Here is a 21,031-nt window from a genome sequence, read left to right as displayed (position 1 = left end):
GGTGTCCAGTGGAGCGTAGGAAGAAGATTCCAGTGGCCCTGCAGCAATCGGGAAAAGCCGTCGCCTGGTCTCTGCAAATGTGGAGTGCATGGGAATGTTCGATGACGTGACCTCTGTATTGCATTTAATCCTACAAGGAAAACTAAGATGTAGCAATGGTAGCAGTGTTACATTAATTGCGTAGGAAAATGATCCGTGGTTCGGCTTGTGGTAATAGATGATTAGAAAAACGAGGATCAGGAGAGGAAAGTGCAAATTTCGGAGGTGGTTCTTTGTGGATACTATGAAGGCTTGTCTTTTTTCTGTCTTAGGTGTGGTACCGAGTGATACAAGGTAGAGGCGGCATTTACTTTACTCGGGCCAGGACACTTTTAAGGAATAAATGGCTTTTTTATGTTATTCTCCGGTTCTCTCCGCGGGCGCCTATCCTATATATGATTCGTAGTGCCAGTGTACTACGAACCTAAAAAAGTGATTCGAGTTATGTTCCCTTAGCTAAGCTGGCGTGTGGCCACCTTTACGTATATTTTTCGTGGGTGTATTATTAGCAACCCAACAAGTTCATGCGCATTTTAGATGCAGCTCTTAATTAGGCGCCGTCTCCTGCGGTTTCGCGTTGCCATTGGCCTCGTTGTTACCGTGAGAACGAAGAGGACACCGAAGATAGACGAAATAAAACGAGCTCCAAAGCGGAGCAGGAAAGCATGATGAAGGTGAAAATGCGTGGTAGTGCAGGCTTATTGGTGCATATTTGCCAGAGAATAACAGCGCTTAAACGGGACGAAAGAAAGATTGACAAGACAAGTCGCCTTGTCTTGTCAATCTTTCTTTCGTCCCGTTTAAGCGCTGTTATTCTCTGTCATGGTGAAGGTGTGAGGGAGAAGGCGCTATGTCGAGGCCACGCGAGACATGGGTAGGAAAACCACGCCTCCACGTCTAGGGGTGCGAGAGAAAGGATACGTAAAACAAGATATCCATGAAAGCAAGCGTCTTGTTATTTCAAGGTCACAAAAAGCACAGAAGACGAGCACACTCTGCGTGCTGCAGGTACACCAAAGAGCAGAAGTTTACCGACCAGGAAAGCAGAAATTTTGAGTTATTTCTCTGCCGCACGGCAGCCCGGATCACTACGTGCGGTAGTTTTCATTAGTTTAGTACTTATACGATATCTCGCATGCATTCGACAATTTGTCAGGCTGCTAACGGAACAGAAAAAACTTAAAATTTCCATTCCCCTGGTCCGTAAAGTTTTGATCGTGGCTGTACATCAGTCCTGTATGGTCTGCTTCATTGCGTGGCTCCCCCGAACCACGTGACCTTTCCGCGGGAGGTTAAAAACCCGGATTACAGCAACGTGCTGGGCGGCGGCGATGCGCCGCGAGAGAACGCCTGAGTAGCGCGCCTTCACGCGTTCGCTGATGACGTGTCACTTCCTGAGACGCAGCAGCTATGCGACGTCACTGAGAACAATGCAATCGCTGCGCTCTAATTTAGCACTAGGGAGTATCGTAATTGTCAGCTATTTTCTTTGTTTTTACTCTGTAATTTTCTACTCTTTATTGTAGTCGGCTGTTCTTGCCATGTTCGGAGGTTCTGCCTAGTTACTGAGCTCGTTAGAGTTAGGCAACACTGCGTATTATGAAAGCTGGCTAAAATGGTTTTCCTATTGTATAAGCGTTAAAACTGAACGCGGGAAGTAGACCTCTTATTTTGCCTTGTGAAAAAGACCTCACACGCTGTTTTCATTTACTTTATTCGCCGGTTATTATCGCGAGGTATTCATTGAACACCTCCAGTCACCCACCTTTGAGCTTTGCCCGGGCCGTTTTCTCCTTGAGGACAAGATTCACGATTTCCATTTATTTCGTTCTTAATTCTCAAGGGGAAACAGCGCCAGCCTTCGAAGTAAACTGATCATGTTCATCTGGACTTGCAACGGGGCGTGCTCCTGGTATCACGGACGAGGAGTCGCTATGGACGCATTGAGCAGCGGCTTGTCGACAAACTTGACGCCGCGAAAGCCGGTCGGAGCGCCTTCAATCTCGAATAGCATCACGTGGTTCTCCTCTGGATACGGCTTCAGAAAAGGCGCCGGAACGTACAGGGTGATCTGGGGTCCGCTAACCGGCCAGTAGCGCCCCAGGTTGACGCCGTTGATGAAGGCGACCCCCTTGGTCCAGTTTGTGGGGTCCAGGAAAGTGTCCAGGGGTTGTTGACCCTCGTCCAGCGTGAAGGTTCCTCCGTAGAAGCCGGTGACCTTTGTCGTTTCCTCTTCCTGTAGCGTCTCCCGAATCCTGGCGATGTCCTCGGCCGACGACAGAGGAACGGACTCAATGGTCCAGTTCTTGAGCGGTATGTAGTTTAGATTAGCAGTCTTGAAACCCTGTTGGAGAGATATTTATCCGGTAATGCTATACACACAAATGGTTAAAATAGACATACTAGACGTACTGTTGGGGAGACAAAGAGCGTTTATACCACTCGAGTGACTGCTGAAAGAGCCAGCAAAATTACCAAACTGTATGCGCGCCTGTGGAACGTACAGCAGGTTGACAACCTCGGAAAAATTAAGCACCATGGCTGCCGGGGGACGGGATTAAGTTCAAGGCAAGACATGGAACAAGACGCAGCAATCAGATGCGAAACGTTCGGTGCTAAGAATGGATTCGGGCGACGTGAGGTAGGAGCGCGGTTTGAAGTTAAGACGAGAGGCCTTCGTCCTGCAAACATACATATGCTTGATAATAATGATAATGTTGTTGATGATGATGATTAGAAGACTGAAGGGGATTTACGGTGACCTTGTTCCGCAACTACACCTAAGGGGTAACCACTTGCAGCGACGGCGACAAGCGACGCGAAAACCGTAACTCAGTGGGTGCATCAAACAAGTAATGTAGGCGACAGCGACAAGCAAAACAATTTATACTTCGGCCGCCGGGGGTGGCGACAGCGGCTGGCGACGGGCCGTCGCCGCCACTGGCTTTTTGCCGGCCAGAAGCCACCTCAAACCACAAACCAAACGGAACCACAAACGAGTGACAGCGACGGACAGCATTGGCGGCAGTGTATTAAGGTTTTTCGGTTGTCGCTGCCGCACTCACTATACCTGCTTCGTGTGCGCATTGAGTTACGTTTTTCGCGTAGCTTGTCGCCCTCGCTGCATGCGGTTAACACTTTAAGGACGCCATGAATACAAAAAAAAAAAAATACTACCCTCCGGTAACTTACTAGACTCCATTTAAGTCACAGAAGAATTTTTTTACCGAAAACACGCAATAAATATTGAAGAACTTTGAAGTTTTGTCGTACAGTGACGTAGAACGGGTTGCAGGGATATAGCAAGGGCCACCACTGAAAGCAGTTAGTGTGGAATCTAGGTTAGCATTGAAGCGGTACCATGAAACGAAACTAGGGGCTACTCTACAATCTCCCAGTCATGTTTCTTCAAAATGGCATAGGTCAATAACTGGCAATCGCACACGCAAGATTCCGTGACGTCATAAGGAAATCGCTGGAAGGTGGCTGGGCAGCTGCGTCTACTCCATTTGTTTTCATTATTAAAGCGAAGCTTTCCTGGCCTCAATGATGGCAGGTGCCGTAACCAAAACGCACAGCGAGACAGCCAACTTTAAACAATGAGAGGGTACAGGATGATGCTAATGATGATATCTAAAAAAAAGTTGTTTGAAGTTTGCGATAAAGTGGGCATCACTGTCATGGGGGCAGCGCAGTAGTTTTTATGAAGAGAACTGTGCGAAGGAAAATTTGGCATCCACCTGAAACGTACCCGTGCGGCTATTGAAAGGAAAGCTATGTAGATTTCCCGGAAACGTCGCAGTTCAGGAAAAATTCGTCCTGCCTATCTGGACTAAGAATGCTACCCACTTTTAGGCTCAGTAAACCTTTTCCAATCCAATCCAATCCTCGCCCAGGATTTGAACCTGGGACGACAGCCAAACTAGGGCAGTCGCTCTAGCACTCAGCTAACGTGGAGGCTAGCTGCTCGGGTGAGTGAAATGATCAACAACTCGAAATGAGGGACCACGAAATTTCTGGAAACTGCGAAGTTTACGAGAAAACTGTAGGGCTTCCCTTTGCGGTCGTTCGGCTACATTTTAAATGGATGCAAAATTTTCCTTCGCAGAAACTTAGTCTACCTTGGGGATTTCCCCTAACCCAGATTCTAGAATGACGTGCGACGACTTCCGAATTTTTAAGACTGGGTTGACAAAGGCCGGAGCTTCTGTCCTTGTGGCGTAGTGGTTCCTTGTTAGCATCCTAAGGGCGGTGGTTGGACTCCGGCTCTTCCTTCGTTAATTTTTTTAAAATCTTAGTTTTAATTGTGATTAGTTTTAATTGTAATTGTATTTGTAACCGAAGTTCTAATTGTAATTTTCATGGCTTAGGCTGGTGTTCGGTGTTTCTCTGTTCGTCAGGTTTCTGTTAGGTTAGTTTGCGTCACGTCACGTTAAAGGAAGCCGATGTAGTGCCTGACGCGGTATGTTTTAATCAAAACGCCGGTGGATGTCACTTTAGTGGAGTGCTTATAGTACCATGGGATGGCACTCTGGACACAGCCTTCCCTTAAATGTGGTTGAAGAAGCAAGCTGGTGTTCCGTCTTCGTAGCTTACCTTTGGGTCTCCTGAAGTTTTGGTGTACGCCTCTCTGCCCATGTTCTCGACGAGAACGCTGAGGCGCTCGCCTTTGGACGCCGGTACGTATAGGCCGGCTGATGGAATGGTGCGTAGGATGTAGCTTGTACCATTCTTGTCGTACACGTACGCCCGGTCGGCGAACTGGTAGAGCTGCAGGTAGGCCGTAGCCGCAGTGGCGATCTGCACGGTCGTGGAGTACAGCAGGAAGCCCAGGCCCTGTCCGAAGTCTTCGAAAGTCAAGGGCTCCACATACTCCTTCCGCTTGATCCAGTTGTTGGCGCGAAAGTACTCCATTACGTCATCCAGGGAAGCGTACTCGCGCAGCGTCACGGCGCCGAGGTACAACTTCTCTGAAGCACCGGGGGGATCTCCAGGGGGTAACTCCAAGTACTGCAGGGAAGAGCGGTTATGGAAGGGCGTAAACGTACTAAACTTGGTTATTTATCGTTGATGTAGAAATTGGGCCAGCACCTCTACAGTTCCCGGTTAATAAAATATTTGAGGAGTTCGAAGAGCTGTGGAAACAAATGTGAAGAAGAAAATAAGATACCCTTTCTTAAAACTATAGTTGAACCTCGTTATAACGAACACTGATACAGAGAATTGTCGGCTACGGCGAACTAAATACGAACTTTGGTTGGGCACACTTTATTACAGTGACACTTATTCTTTTATACGAAACTGAAACCGTGAGAGCTGCGGGCGCTATCGGATATAACGAAGAAATATTTGTAGGAGGCTGAGAAGCTACTTGAAAAAACCACCCGACATGCGAAACTGCGCCGCAGAAGTATAAAGGCCTTTTTGTTCGTGGATACTGTGGAAAACTCCATCTTGCTCAGTGCTGTGAGTAGCCAACAGATGAAGATCACATCCTCCATCAAAGAAAATTCCCCCGCATTTCCCCGAGGGGGAGAATGTGAAAGTGCGAATGCACGGTTGTCGGCCCGCTTGCGGCGCTTGAGCTCGGCCCCCGCAGCCCACCGCCTCGCCGCCTTCTCTTCCATCTCTTCCATCGGGTTTGTAGTATCACGTGTACACCACGCAGTTATCAAGCCGCTATAACGCCGCTGAGTCGCCAACGCACGCCGCTGACGACGTAGTTTGAATGCGTTAAAGATATAAGGCGCGTTACTCACACTGATATCAGCGTGGCGTCCGTGGCTTAGTCGGTAGAGCGTCGCGCTGCGGCCGCAAAGTCCTCGGATCGAAACCTGGCGCCGGATGCTGTTTCTTTTTTAAATATAGAGGAGCACTGCGGACGCCGCCGCCGCCGCCGGCGGTGGATGGTTTGGGGTCGCTTATAAAGTGCATTCGCACTTAAAATTAAGACGCAGGCCTGTTTTGTCAAGTGAACTATGTTCTGTTGTAATTTCACGTACTGACTGTTTCGGTTCATTAAGCTTGAAAGGCTACAAGGAGAAAGGTGAAGGTTACCTTGTTTTTAATTAATTTTTAACCCAAAAACTGCATTTTGTATCAAGTATTTTTGCGGGAGCCAGATTGTCGATGTGGTAATGCCAATTTTTTTCTAGAGTGTTACAACAAATATTCGATAAAACTAATTTGCGGTTTCTGTACTACTTCGTGATAACGATGTTCGACTGTATAGTAGTATTCATAATCGATATTCATATCTAATCACAGCGTGACACACAAGACATACAGGAGAATAATCACAGGACGAGCGCTGCCTGTGATTATTCTCCTGTCTCTCGTCTGTCGCGCTGTGATTAGATATGAACACCTACCAACTCGCCCAACTTGCAACTGTCTTACATTTCTCTTTGAGATGGATCAATACAGAAAAAAGTAAAAACTCATGTTGATTCCTCTGTCAGAGGAATCGGTAAAACACGAAAGTGAAATGTGCAGCGGAATGTGCAGCTGAGCATGATTTGCAGGTTGGCGGCTGTATTGTGTGCGCTTGGCGAGAGACGTCCTGCTGGCGGTTCGCTTCGGTAAAGGTGTACTGGCGTCATTTCCGTGACGGATATGACGTCGTGAAATCTTGGTGTATCTCGGCATAAAACACTTTCGTGTTAAAATTATAAAACCCGAAAATAAACAACCCTAAGTATAACGTACTCATGTACTAAAGGTTGCTTCCCCGCAAGAATACACTGTGTGCACGTGTGCACCCTTTACAGGCCGCTTGCTTCGTTGTACTGGCGTCATTTCCGTGACGGATATGGAGTCAGTGAAATCTCTGTATCACGGAATGAAACACTTTCGTGTTAAAAGCAACAACGATAATTCAAGCGATTTAATGAATTATCCATTAGGAACAGAACTTTCGGGAGCATTGAGCGTTGTCTACATTGCCTACCGGTTGTTTTTATTCTTCTATTTTTTGTCGGGGGTTCGAAGCCACGTAGGTAAACTTGGTTCATCGTTTATGACGTCAAAGTATTTGCCCGATTTCTTGCTTGATGAAAAGTTCCATTGGTGGCGTCATCCTCTCACTGTTCCCCCCCTTCTTTTTTGCAGCAATTTCTGTCTCTACAATATAAATACCCGTGTGCAAAATTTTGAGTGATGCTTCTAAAATCTCCACGATTGTGCCTTGTGCTGCTCATGGTCCGAACTTTATTTCCTCCAGAAGCATGAGTGTACATGCCAGAATTTTCTGAGCAGAGGCATCTGAAATTTTACTCATTGTACAGCACGTTCTCGAAAATCAAATTCCCAATTCCATCATCTATACAGATTCCTTGAGTGTTGTTAGGGCACCATCATCCCACAAGACCCAAAAAACCACATAGTTAATCTCGTTTTCAACACCATTATGTGTGTGTATGCACAAAAACTTGAAATGGTCCTGTGCTGGGTCCCAGGACACGCTGGGATCGCTGGCAACGGATCGGCAAACGAGAGAGCTGCTGCTGCTGCACTCAGGAAGACTGTCGACATAATAACGGTACCCTATACAGGCCTCAAGCCACACGTAAGACAACACTTGCGTAAAACATGGCAAACACACTGGAGGGAACAGAGAGACAACAAACTACATGTAATAAAGCCACAGTTGGGACGATGTACAACAGACTCACACAACAGATATACTGAAGTGACCTTAGGAAGATTACGGATGGGCCACACACATGTCACACACTCCCACCTGCTCACTGGATCACCAAGACCAATGTGAAGCGGGTGTGGAGAGGACCTATCCGTAATCTACATACTCATTCAATGCAAATCACTTGACACAACACGACTCAAACGCTTCCCACAACTATACACACGACATATTCCACAACACCCGTTATACTTCTTTCGAGACGAGCCCATGTTTTCAATCAAACGTGTTTTTGAGTTTCTTACCGACGTAACATTTTTAAATTTCATTTATCATGAATCTTGACAACGTGGCCGTTTACACCAGTCATCTTCATTACCTTGTGTTTTACTTCGTTCATTTTTACTGAAATGCTTTACTTTTACTTTTATCTCACTCTCAGGAAATAACGTTAGTTTGACTGTCTTTGCCCTTAGTTAGCTTTGCGCCATTGAAATCCAAATATCATCATCATCAACCCCGCCCCCGCGCCCGCCCCGTAAGAAAAAAAAATTGTGACGAACGGAGGGAAATCCATGCCACTTCACCTTCCATGAAATGGCCGGTGCGTACAGGAAAGAGTGTACGTACTTGCAGACTGTGTATGAGGTTTCGGATGTCGTGATAGAGGGGCGTCGGGTCGCCGGCCTCGTTGAGGGGAGCCCCGTAGTCGTAGCTGGTTACGAGCGCGTGTCCCTGGCTCTTGCCAGCCGTGAAACCGAAGTTGGTGCCCCCGTGGAACATGTAGAGGGACACGGATGCGTTGAGCTGCAGCAGTGCCTTCAGCGTTTCCACCACGGTCTCTCCTTTGCGCCAGGCGTGCGCGTAGCCCCAGTAGTCCATGGCACCCGTGTAGTACTCGCTGATCACCATTGGACTCGGCTGACCCTGCGGGTTGAACGAGTTTAACAGTGAGCACGCGAGTTTTAAATGCAGAGCATTTCTTTAACTCACATGTAGCGTCCGCCGTCCGTCCGCAACAGCTCAGCGCGCAGGTGCGCCCTCTCCCCCACTTCTCCTCTCCCGCATCACGCTACCCTCCTCGCTCTCAACAACAGGTCCGCAGCCCTCCCCCTACACTATATAAAAAAATAATACTTACCAGCGCCTGGTTTCGATCCCACGACCCTGCGGGCGGAACGCAAGGTACATGGTGCTCTACCCATTGCGCCACAAAGCCGACACAGAATCAAAGACTACGAACGCGCCTTATATCCTTGACTCATTCAAACTACGTCAAGAAGCTGCTGATACAACACATTCACTACCACCAACTCTCCAAACACTAAACGTTAACGCAATACACCCACCCCCTATGCGACGCATTTACTCGAGTCCCCCTCGCGGGGAGATGGGCCTTTTTTTAAGTGCAGAGCACTTTAGGCGCATGCCTTGTCGTCCTAGCTCGCTCGGTCGACCCAAGTATATAGAGCTCCAAGGCGGCGTCCCGGGGTAACGCTTTTGTTCGCGGCGTACCCCAGAGGCTTCGAAAGCCAAGCGGTTTATTTAGTCATAAGCGTTCCAAACTCGTGAAACGCTGGCGCTTGCCATACATCTTCCCGTTGTTAAGCGCAAAGAAAACTATAGGTTCATTTGAGGAACAATATACCTAATTAACCGGCAGCGCCCGCGTTCCTGTAGTTAAGGACTCCCGTTGGGTTGGTCTTTACGATAGTAAACCCAAAATGTGGCAGTGCAACGCCGGCACGTGCGGGGAGAAAAGCACAAAGAGAACATAACTCCCGCTGGCGCGGTTTCAGGCAGGGGGCGCGCGAGCACTGAGAAGTCGGGAAATTTGAATTGCATGGGGTGGTAGCAGTAAGCGGATAACGGCGCTGCAGCCCATTATGGCGAATCACTGCTCTGCACTTCCGACAGCTTTCACATTGAGTGGAACGGCCTCAATTTTTTAGTGCGGAAGCACTTAGACGGCCGCTAGTGTGGTTTCGCGGCGACGATGGCGACGGCATTGTAACTGAGCGAGCGAAGGCAGAAAAAAAAAATGAAGGAAGCTCACAGTGACCCGTAAGACTTGAAGGTAGCGAAGCTGTACGCAACCTTCACGACAATCAGGACGGTTTAAGTCCACGATTGCAGCCGGTTTGCTTCTTTTCCGCTGCCGCAGAGTTATAGCAACTCCATTTGTTGCTATAAGCCTGAGCTTCCTTCATTTTTGATGGAAGCGATAATCGTTGGACAACACCTTGGAGGGGCGTAGGACATGACGTGTCTTTCTCGCCGAGAGCAAGTGCTGCCACGATTAGGGCAAACGTTGGAGTTTTTTTTTTTCTTTTTGGCCTGTCTTGGCAAATCTCCATAAGTGGGTATGCTTGGATTCCCAAACGTGCGCAGGGGACGCTGGGCGGTCGTCGCGAGGCACGCACACATGAGGGGTAGACATTTTTTTTTGTTTTTGTTAACTGCCGGGCGGTCGCGTGAGGCCCGCGCTCACGTGTGCGCGTTGGGAAATTTCTCGGTATTTTTAACTGCGGACACAAAAAATGACGATTTGGTAAATAGCTTCACTCTTAACAAAATGGCGGGGGAAAGTGGGGCTAAAGGTTGAGGGATGGGCAGTAGGCTGAGCCCGCTCGAGACGCTTGTCGGAACGTGTGGCGAAGGTGTGAGGAGGAGGACGGCACGCGCTGCTATGGCGTCATCTCTCTCACTGCCTCCCTTGCCAGACGCTACTCCTCCGTGCATGGCTCATTCAAACCACGTGACACTTGCGCGGGAAGTTCAAACACGGTTTGCAACAACACGCCCGCCAGCGGCAGCGACGCCCTGCGACATAACACCACAGTAGCGCCTGCCTTCGTGCGTTCCCTGATGACGCGATCACTTCCTGAGACGCAGCAGATATGCGTGTGATGGATAAGACTGCAGCTAGCGCTGCGCAGAAATTTCGCATTAGGAAGTACAGTTATCGTCAGGGCATTTTTCCCCAGAGTACATCTTCTTTATTAATTAATCAATTTTTATTCGTTTGCGCAACTACTGCACCCCTAAAGTGAAAGAGGGAATGTTGTGGAGGAAATTCTATGGTGAAAGCCGTCGAACGCGCGTCTACACGTGGAGCCAGCTAAGGCACTGCGTAGTATAAACTCAATATTTGCAGCACAAACAAGAGACTGCCGAAAGACTTACAAAGGACCTTTCCTATTTCATACGAAAACATTATCGCTAGGGAGGAATTTTTAATGGCCATAGATGCGCACAGAAAGCGATAAAGAGTACATGTCTTGGGGGAAAAAGTAGGTTAACTAAGGGGAAGGAGAACTTTAGCCTTCGAGCTAGGGAGTGGCGCATACTAATTCTTGGTTACGTTGCTTTTTTTTTAAATCTTACATCCCCGAACCCCTCAGCGTTGCCTAGCAACGATCGTGTTTCTCGCTCGCCAATCTTTCGCTCAATGACCTTGACTGACAAGCTTCACTCTCCAACAGGTGTGAATAAATCTCGTAGTAAAAGAAAAAGCCACCGCGGTGGCTCAGTGGCTAAGGCGCCCTGCTGCTGAGCTCGAGGACGCGGGTTCGATTCTCGGCCGCGGTGGTCGCTTTTCTGATGGAGGCGAAAAGTGAAAACGCCTGTGTATTCGAGATTTCGGGTCCTCCACTACGGCGTGCCTCATCGCACGGGAAGCGTCGGTGCGTTAATCCTCACAATCAATCAATCAATCAATCAATCAATCAATCAATCAATCAATCAATCAATCAATCAATCAATCAATCAATCAATCAATCAATCAATCAATCAATCAATCAATCAATCAATCAATCAATCAATCGAACTAAAAGAAAAGTACAGTTAATGCTCGTTATAACGAAATCTTTGGTACAGAAAACCGCCTTCGTTATAAGTGAACCTTGGTTAAAAGCAGAGATGATTTGCTCTTACTACACCGAAGTGGGGTGAAAGAAACGCTTCGACTAAAGCTAAGTCTCGAATAAAAGGATTTCGTGGTAACAAGTGTTATTGGACAGCAAAAGGCAAGTACGCCAACCACAAGGTTAGTAGGTTAAGGGTAACGTTTCGGGAATGCACTTGTTTGGGCCTATTGGTAGGACATGGCAAAGATTGGAAGCGCTAGACAGCGAGGACAGGCGAGTAGGCACACACAGGGCGCTAATTTCCAACCATGCCTTGTGCGTCTGGCTCATCGTTGTTTTCTTAGCGCTTCCGTCCTTTGATAACGTTTCGGCTTCCACACGGTAGCCTTCGTCACGGTAGCCGTGGTTACATTAGTGAGTCAAGGGTAAAGGGTGACTCTTAAACGTTAATTTTTTAAACCTACAAATTTTGTGGTCGGCGTCCTTGCCCTTTATTCTTCAACAAGCATTACGACCGGACAGGCTTCCGTCATACCATTATCTTGAAACGAAGGTAATAAACAGCCGTACCTGCGCTGCGTCAATCACGAGCTTCAGGTAGGCCGGGCTCTGGTTGGGCGTTATGTAGCCCGTGGCCAGGAGTCCGCGCGTGTTGTCGCACGCGTACTGCGCGCTGTCCACGGGTCCTCCGCGGAAGAACACCACGCCAGGGCCCACGCGCACCTCGAGCGTGGTGAGCATGTGCTCCATGTAGGTGTGGTCGCAGACGCCGTAGTAGCCGTACCGGTGCTCTACTTGCACGGCGATGATGGGGCCGCCCTTTTTGTACGTGTGCGGCCTCAGGACTCTGCCCAGTTTCGCGAACCACCTGCGGCGTTTGCCAGTTGGGGGAGACGGTGAAGATTCTGCTGAAATTCAGAGAATTATCTAATAATGCATAGCATTGTGATGCCGCCTGACTTGAGTGTGAGTTTTTTCCAGCAAAAGTTCGGATTATTTGCTAAATCCTGTCCGACCAATTATCTCCAATTACGCTATTACAACGATTACAGTTGAAACTTTCGCGAAATGTTCAATACTGTGGAAATGCCATGCATTATACGTTTTGCAATTTCCCGTAATTTTTTTAATACGTTTATTATTTCTTATTTTTTTCAAAATTTCGCCCGACCAATTTACGTTACTATATCTCAATTTACGTTACTATAGAGATTAGATATAGAAATTTGCGCAAAATCTGCATTATTGTGGGAAAGCAGGGCGTTACACGCTTCGCCATTTTCTGTAATTCTTTTATATTTTTATTATTTTTTAGTTTTTCAAAATTTCGTTCAACAAATTACCTCCATTTACGCAATTATAAAGATTACAGGTGAAACTTCCGCTAAATCTACATTGTTGTGGATATGCGACGCGGTATACGTTTTGAGTTTCCGTCATTTTTTTATATTTATGTTATTTTTCAGTTTTTCAATATTTCGCTCGACCAATTACCTCTGTTTACGTTATACTAACGATCACATTTGGAAATTTCGCGAAATATGCATTATTGTGGAAATGCACGGCATTACACGCCCCTGGCTCTGGGGGTACTCGGCAAAGAATGCTACGCATTAAAAAAATCTTCGCCATCCCTACGTAAATAATATTGAGAGAAGCGCTAAAGCTTTCTCACGTTAAAACTGCGCCAAAAGTGCCTTAAAACTTTCGCTAAAAGTGCGTACAACCTTCGCTGAAACTGCGTTCGTACGATCCTCAACCCTTCAAAGACCCCGTGGCATTCGCATAGTACCACCGGCGATAACAACACGACACCGCCGGCCGGAGTAACCAAAGACGCGCCGCGGCGTCAGCGGTGGCGAGTGTGCTACAGCGAACTTCGGGCAGTACAAGCGGACTTCGCGCGAGCCTTCCGCCAGTGCCACTGTGGCAGCCATGACTACATTGGCTTTTCCCTTGAAGGGGTTTCCTGCAAGAACTGCAGCAAAAAGCACGAATTTTCATGTGCTCAGTGATCAGCTTGGCGTGATGAGACGGCTATTCTTAAGCTGAAACCTGCAAACAATACGTACTACAAGTTAGCAAAATCGGCTTTTATGCAAGGGCGTGGCAAGGAAGGTTGGAGCAAACAAACTGTGGGCATAATCTTCAAGAACGTTGAGTAGGACTTTTCGGTCTCACCGGTTCTTCAACGCTGGCCACAGCAGCCGCCCCCGGCACCATTAGCACTGGCAGACCCCGCTGCAGCAGCTCAGCATGATTCTACTCCAGTGCACGTGGTACCACCTGCATCTACAGGGGCGCCTATGGTATCTCCAGCTACAGCGCCAACTACGCGGACTTCAATGTCTGCTCTTCGAGCTTTGCTGCATCATCAGCATGAACCAAAAGACGACCGAAACACTGAGGGTCTGTGCTCGGTGCTGTCCTCTCTCGTGGAGGCTGTGTACGCCCTCCTCGCTGCCATTTCATCGCCGATAGCCGCGGCTGTCTGTTTCGACACTCCTGGACTTTGTATCGCATTTCCTTGCACAATGCCAGTAGCGGTACCTAGAGATCAGGGAATTCTGTATAACGCGAAACTCCTACCGTCAACACACCCAGGTGTCCTACAGTGGAATCGCCGGGGCCTCGCAAACAAAATTGGAGAACAGAAATTCCGAGTACAATACGGTGAGCTACGTGTATGGGCACTGATCTTGCAGGAACACAATGCATTGTACCCATTACCTGGCTTTTATGGGCATATGGGAGCAAGAAATGTATAGATGCCCATCCTTTGAAAGGCTGCGGTGTATGTATCTGGTCAATACTCACATACACAGATAGACCTTAATGCTTGGTGTAAAACTAATCAGGAGGTTGTTGCTGTTCACGTACGTCTTCCGCGTGATACGGTGATGCTCGTCTCGGTCTATATGCGCCCTGCGGCATCGGCCCGTATATGTCTGGGCTGGTTTTCTCATTTAAGAAGAGCGTACACGGACGCTGCAATCCTTGCCGGCGGTGACGTTAATGCACCACACATGGAATGGGGATAGGCAATGAGCTCCTGGCGTGGCACAAAAATTTACGAGACTTTTTTCGCCGCCGCGCATCCTTCCACGTCTACCTGACCTACTACCACAAATTCGCCCGATCTATACGTGGTACAGTCAGATGATGGCAGGTACAGCCAGACGCCTTGGGAAGAGATCACCCCCGCCATACTTATTGGTCTACGCCCACACATGACCTCCAAGGTCAAGCGGAATGCCTGTATTACCAACTGGGACAAGTTCCGCTCACTTACTGCGGACGGGCAGCTACCCGATTCTACGTTATGCAGTACACTGCCTCAAAAGCTAAGGCAGGCTACGACGGAAACGTGGTTAGCGGAATCTAAACCGAACCTTGAGATGCACCTCCTTAATCTGCGGGCCGCACGGAAAAGAGCAGATGTCGCTGCTCGGAGAAATCCGGACTCCCTTCCGGACAAATTCAGGGTTAACCGTTTTACAGCCAAGTCCCGACAATACCAAAATGTTCTTTCACGTGAAAGGTGGCTACGGTAGTGCGACGGTGAGAGTGGCTGTACATCAAATCGCATAATTTGGAGCCCATTCCGAGCAATGGAAAACGGGCGCCGACCACCCGATCCGGTTGCAAGCTCTCGCCTTGCGGCTCAGGAGGCTCCCGAAGAATTTGCCAAACGGCAGCTCGACAATTCTTCCCTCTACACGATGTGTCGCACACGCTTCCCAAAGACCTGCCTCCTCCTGCATTCTACGCGTACGGCATGGGGACTCCATTTACGCCGCTATTGAATGTTCCAAAAGCTGTACCACACCAGGCCCGTGTGGTATACCGTGCAATGTTTACCAAAACCTGGGGGACGATATTCTCAATACTATTCTGGACATCATTAATGAGACGTGGACAACCTGAAATATCCCCGTGGAATAAAAGCACTTATACATAATCATCACATTAGCTTTGCCAGGAAAACCTCCTAATCGATTAGAAAATCTCCGCCCGGTCTCCTTGACACTCACCATCCGTAGGCTAGCAGAACGAATGCTGTTGACACGCCTTTTTTGATGGCTGGAAAAGTATCGTAAATACCACCCAGCCCAAACAGGGTTTCGTCGTTGTTTCGGCACGAAGAATGGTTTGGCGATGTTAGCCGAAGTCACCTTGAAGGTCTCCTTCTACAGCCATGCCACTTGTACTATATTTGCAACCGATATTTCGAAGGCGTATGATAACCTATACCATGACGCTATCATTCGTGCTATGCTTGTTTTGGGCCTGCCGTGCCATGTGGTTGATCATTCATGTCGCCGCCTTTTTAAAGAACCGTGCATTCGCTGCCCGTGTAAGAAGGAATCTAGTAGGATTTTCACACGGGGCGTGGTGTCCCCCAGGGAGCTGTGCTGCCTCCCGTACTTTTTAACATTGTATTTATTCACTTAGCGTGGCAGCTCGACACTGTGCATCACACACGCTTCCTCATCTAAGCGGTTAATGTCACAGTACGATGGACACACAAAAACGCACATATGCAGTATACAGCGCTGCAGAATGCTCTTGAAGTTATACAGAAATTTGCAGCGAAGGCTGGTCTCACTGTCTCAACTGAGAAGAGAAAGTACATGCGCGAACAAAGCTTGCCGCAAGAAGCTGGCCGTCCAACTTCCATCTATATACGCACATGCACTTATCAGCTTGTTGAAGCGACATAGCTCCATATTCTGGGCTTGCATATTCTCAGCCTGTTGACATATTGATAAATTCTCACTGCACCCGCAAACGCATGCACATTCTACCTCAATCCGCTGCTCACTAATGTGGTGCATATCCAGATGAGTCACTAATGTTCTGTCTTGAGTAGGACCATTATACCTCAAGGGCGGAGATTCAAATTTACTGCATTGTACGTTTATCTCGTATTTCAGGTTCCCTCGTTCCGCTCCCCACTTTAGTTACAACCCGTTACTGTATTATGAGTGGTGGAATTGTTATTGCCACTTATCACCTTGTGCCTCGGGTTAATAAAAAAACTGGCAGGTCACCACGATTAAAAAGCCGCTACAAGTACGGATGTACTTCTACGTATACAAGTACTGGGTATACAAGTACCTATACAACTACTTGCTATATGAGTACGAAAACAAGTAACTGGTATACAAGTATGCCTACAAATTCTTAGTATACAACTACGTATACAAGTACGAATACAATTACGAATGAAAGCGCCGGATATTGGACACGTTCAGCGTCAAACCGTTCAAACGCGGTTCGCCCTACCTGTCTGTCTCGCCCAGGAACTCCCGATCGATCCTGTGGTACTTCATGTTCGGATGTTTTCTCATCAGCCAGTATGGGAGTCCGCCGTTGTCCCGCTCGCCACCGATGTACGGTCCGGGTCGGACGATGGCCAGGAGGCCTTGCTCTTTCACTTGAGTCAGGAACTCGTCCAAGTCGTACATGCCCTGAAGGATAACCGAAAGGGACTTGTGACGATGAGAATAGGGTTATTTCTAAGTGAAGGTGGCGTGCTCGTAGCCTTAGAATATTTAACGCGTGCTGAAACACCACGTGCACAGAAGTTCTTGTTTTTAAACTCCGCGATAAAAGCGGAACCGCCCAAGTGGGAAACCAAACCCGCGACTTCGCGCTCAGCATTAACGCCTTTGGTGGACCCGATGGTATAACCAAATATAGAGGGTACCAAGTACTTTCGTAGCACTGTTATGTGAATATTTAGTCTTCGAAAAAACAATAAAAACTGCCCTCTTTTTTTCTATGCGCTACGTTGCAGAGAGAGACTGCACCAGGATCGAAGTTATGTTGCTTGCTATTCTAGCTACCGTAATGATATTTTAATAATGCTGTAATAATATTGTAACGAGACAGTAATATTTATAAACAAATTAAGCGGAGTCAATCAAGGTTCTGCGGGAATCGTCACTCAATTGTGGATGACAAGATGATTTGTGGCCCACTGCACGCGCGTCTTTTTATCAAACCAAAACCTTAAAAAACACGAAGGCAAGACCTATCAACGGTTTATGTGATGCTGAGAATTCTTTCAGTTGGATTACACATTTATGTTGCTTTAAAGGAGCCATGAAGAGAAAATGCAAGTTGGTTTTATTCGAAAGATTTCGTGTTTTATAGTGCCCCCCGCGCTTGTCCGGATACAAACGGTGCTTTATTCACTGAGAAATTAAACAATTTAGGTTAAAATTTTGATTTTCCTTCTCAATCGTGCGTTTTTGTGGTCCCAAGTGACATCACGGCATGGAGGAACCGACCGCTCTGCAGCCTAGAGTACCTTCATTCACGCATCCGCCGTACAGGGTAGAGACACGTATACGCTGGCGCCGCCATTTTCGGTTGCTCGCGCGCCGCCGAAGCAAGTCATTGTGTCAAAACCGCGCTAAAATTATCGCCGCAACGCGGTTTACTGAACAAGTTTGAATCATATTGTCTGTTTCGTGTTGCTAGGTCTCGTGGGAAACGAAAAGAATAACGCGTTGAGCCCGTTGGCTCAATTGCAGCGGTACGGGACCGTTCAAAGGTTGTCTCCACCCTGTACAGCGGTGTTGGTTTGTTCCCGCGTTTCTTTACGTTCCGTAACCTAGATGGCGCCACCATACCGTGGCAAGCGTTTGGTTTGGTTCCCTGAAACAGTGCTCGCTCGACAAATGGGGTCACGTAAGACACCGTTGCTTGCGTCAATCGGCCAGTGTCGTCTGAGACAACCCCAAGCCCCGTAGTGCTGTGCAGCTAAACCAAGCATGCTGTGCGCAGTACGAACAGCAGAACGCATCAGTACTTCTATGTTTACATGTGCTTTCGTAACTTCCACTGTTTGTCCCATCATTCTTATTGCTTTGTAAAGAATGTGCCCTAAATTTAAGCGCAAATCGCTCGTTCGTCTAGTTTGTAAGCTCTACCTAATTTTCGTCTGCTTCTGCCAGCCTCCGCCAATCGAAGAGCTTAGCTCATGTGACATCAAAGGTTCAGTTGCGGGAAATGAGCTGGTGGGTCGCATGGCCATTCCCGTTTTTCCTAATTATGTAGCTTATTTGAGCGAAGTTTACGTTAAAAGTGGTGTCAGTATGATTCTAACGAGACAATCTTTTGAATGAACCAAACTTGTGTTTTCTCTTCATGGCTCCTTTAAAAAGCGTCCATACGTTACCTCTGTAAGGAAATATGCGGATCTTGTCCGATCCGGCAGCACAAACGGGACGTTTTTCTCAACAAAAACAACAAACTTAAGTCCGCGGGATGTTGACGGAGGACGACTCACCTCAAAGTTGTACTGTCCCGGTTCCGGTTCGTGGCCGGACCACTCGACGTAGAAGGACACCACGTTGAGTCCCGCCATTCGCATCTTGTACAGTCTGTCCTTCCAGTATTCTGGCGGCACTCGAAAGTAGTGAAGTTCTCCGGCCACAAAGCGGAATGGTTCACCGTCCTTTAGGAACTGCTTGTGTTTGTGGTCAATGAGGATGGAAGGGCGAACTTTGGCCGCGGATAAGGCCCGAATAGAGGAGATCATGACCGCCATTAAGCTCCATTGTCCTCCCATTTTGCCTGTGATCATCGACTAAGTGCTGTCACAGGGCGCGCAGAATGCGTGCTGTGTGTGCTGTCGTTGTGTCTCAATATTTCGGGCAGGGATAACCTTTAACTAGAGGGATTATTTGCATGGTTGGAAGCTCGAGGGGCGGTCACGTGATCACACAATACGAGAACAGAAGGTACATATTGATCTATGGAAACCAGCGAGCATCATGCATGCGCAGTACTTCTAAGCGTAGTTACATCCCCCCTTTAGTGCTAGTCAGCCCTCGAGAGCAGGGAAAGCTACTTCTATAAGTGAAGAGATGTTTGGCAGACTGAATCATTCGATGCGTGCTCTAATAAGCTCGTATTGTGGAGCCGTGAGTGGCCCTTTTGGCTTGCGTATCAGGGCGCAGGTGACACGAACAATTGGTTTTCATGAACTGTTCGGCCGTGACATTTCTCAGGAGCAAATTTAACACTTGCTTGGTTTCCCCTTACCCAAGTGAGGATTTGTTTTTTCTTCGCTGTATTCTCTGTTATCCTGTCGTAAAACCTTGCGGTACTGTAAAGCCGCTTCTGCGCGCTGACACGAGAACTGATCAGGCAGCGGGGTCTGCTGTCAGTTACCAGAATAATGTGCTCTCAATTTGTCCACAACAACGTTGTTATTGTCCAATTGTTTATTTTTTATTTCGTGTACGCATCTCGCGTGAAAGGATGTTAGCGCTTCGTTTCACGCCCGGCGGTGCGTCAGATGCGAAGGAACGTTCTTAACAGCGGAGCTGTTTAGGGAGTCGTAATTTTTCGTGTCCGCAGTAAAAAATACCAGGGAAAGGCCTCGCATGCCCACTTAGAGCGATTGGCCAAGGCTGGCCAAAATGAGCGCACCCACCTTAGCAGATCGGCCAAAATTGGCGAAAGAAAAAAAAGCTCCAGCGTTCGCCGTAATCCTGAGAACACTTGCTCGCAATGAGAAAGACTCCAGTGCTCGCTGTAATCGGGGCAACGCTTGCTCAGAACGCGAATGACACGTCGTAGCGTACGCCCTTTGAAGGTGATTTCGAATCACTGTCCCTTTCAAAAAAAAATTCCCTCGCACTTCCCCGAGGGGGAGAGTGTGTAAGTGCGAATGCACGGTTGTTGATTGCGCGATTACGGTGGATATCGTGATCTTGGAGTGGAGAGGAGGCGCCCAACACCCGCAGTCACTGAGCGGAGAGAGGAGGAGGAGAGTAGCGCCCGCCGTTACGGCGAGGGCTACACGAGCGCCCTCACGCGTCGGTAGGCGGAGCGCCCGCTACGCGAGCGAGAGCTCTCCCGCCCGAAGTGGAGAGGAGGCGCCCAACACCCGCAGTCACTGAGCGGAGAGAGGAGGAGGAGAGTAGCGCGCGCCCATCTCCCCCCGTTGCTAGGGAAGACGAAGAGGAAGACGAGGAGCGCGCGCACCCGCAGCTGTTGCTATGCGGACGACGGCGGCGGACGATTCAGGCTCGCTTAAGAAGTGCATTCGCACTTAAAATGAAGCAAGCTCACTTTCATTGCAACAGTGACGGAGTATAGGTCGTTGCGGAAGTGAAGAAGAAGCAAGCCAGCTGCAATCATGGACTTATGCCGTCTTGATGGCCGCGAAGGTTGCCTACAGCTTTGCTACCTTCAATTCACCTTCAAGTCTTAAAGGGACACTGAAGTGATATGTAAACATTGCGGGATTACTTGCGCAAATTGTAGTCCGGGGTCCCCAGGCCATGTTACGACCACTCTGGGCGCGTTTACGCGATTTTATTTAGTAGAAAAACTAATTCGAAAATGCTGTCCTCCTCTCTTTACGCTCGCCCATTTTCTGTGGCGTTTTCGTGTGACGTCAGGAGGGGCTGAGCTGGCAATTGGCTGCGCCACGGCTGCGCTACTGCACGGCTCC

The 21,031-nt window shown here is 48.3% G+C and overlaps 1 protein-coding gene across 1 annotated transcript; it reads right to left on the bottom strand.

The window, feature by feature from the left end:
* Positions 1–1,954: 1,954 nt before the first annotated feature.
* Positions 1,955–19,114, bottom strand: LOC144161774 (beta-galactosidase-1-like protein). Its single transcript, XM_077692375.1, has 6 exons — positions 18,854–19,114; positions 16,840–17,024; positions 12,121–12,418; positions 8,312–8,608; positions 4,636–5,049; positions 1,955–2,383 (listed from the first exon to the last, which is right to left on the bottom strand). Exons 1-6 carry the CDS (start codon positions 19,112–19,114, stop codon positions 1,955–1,957), a joined length of 1,884 nt encoding a protein of 627 aa, XP_077548501.1.
* Positions 19,115–21,031: the final 1,917 nt, after the last annotated feature.

This window comes from Haemaphysalis longicornis, unplaced genomic scaffold (genome assembly GCF_048455015.1).
Source record: "Haemaphysalis longicornis isolate Haplotype H1 unplaced genomic scaffold, Haemaphysalis longicornis Haplotype H1 scaffold_12, whole genome shotgun sequence".
Classification (NCBI taxonomy): domain Eukaryota; kingdom Metazoa; phylum Arthropoda; class Arachnida; order Ixodida; family Ixodidae; genus Haemaphysalis; species Haemaphysalis longicornis.
Note: the sequence above shows the minus strand (reverse complement) of the source record. Positions and strands in the feature narration are given on the sequence as shown.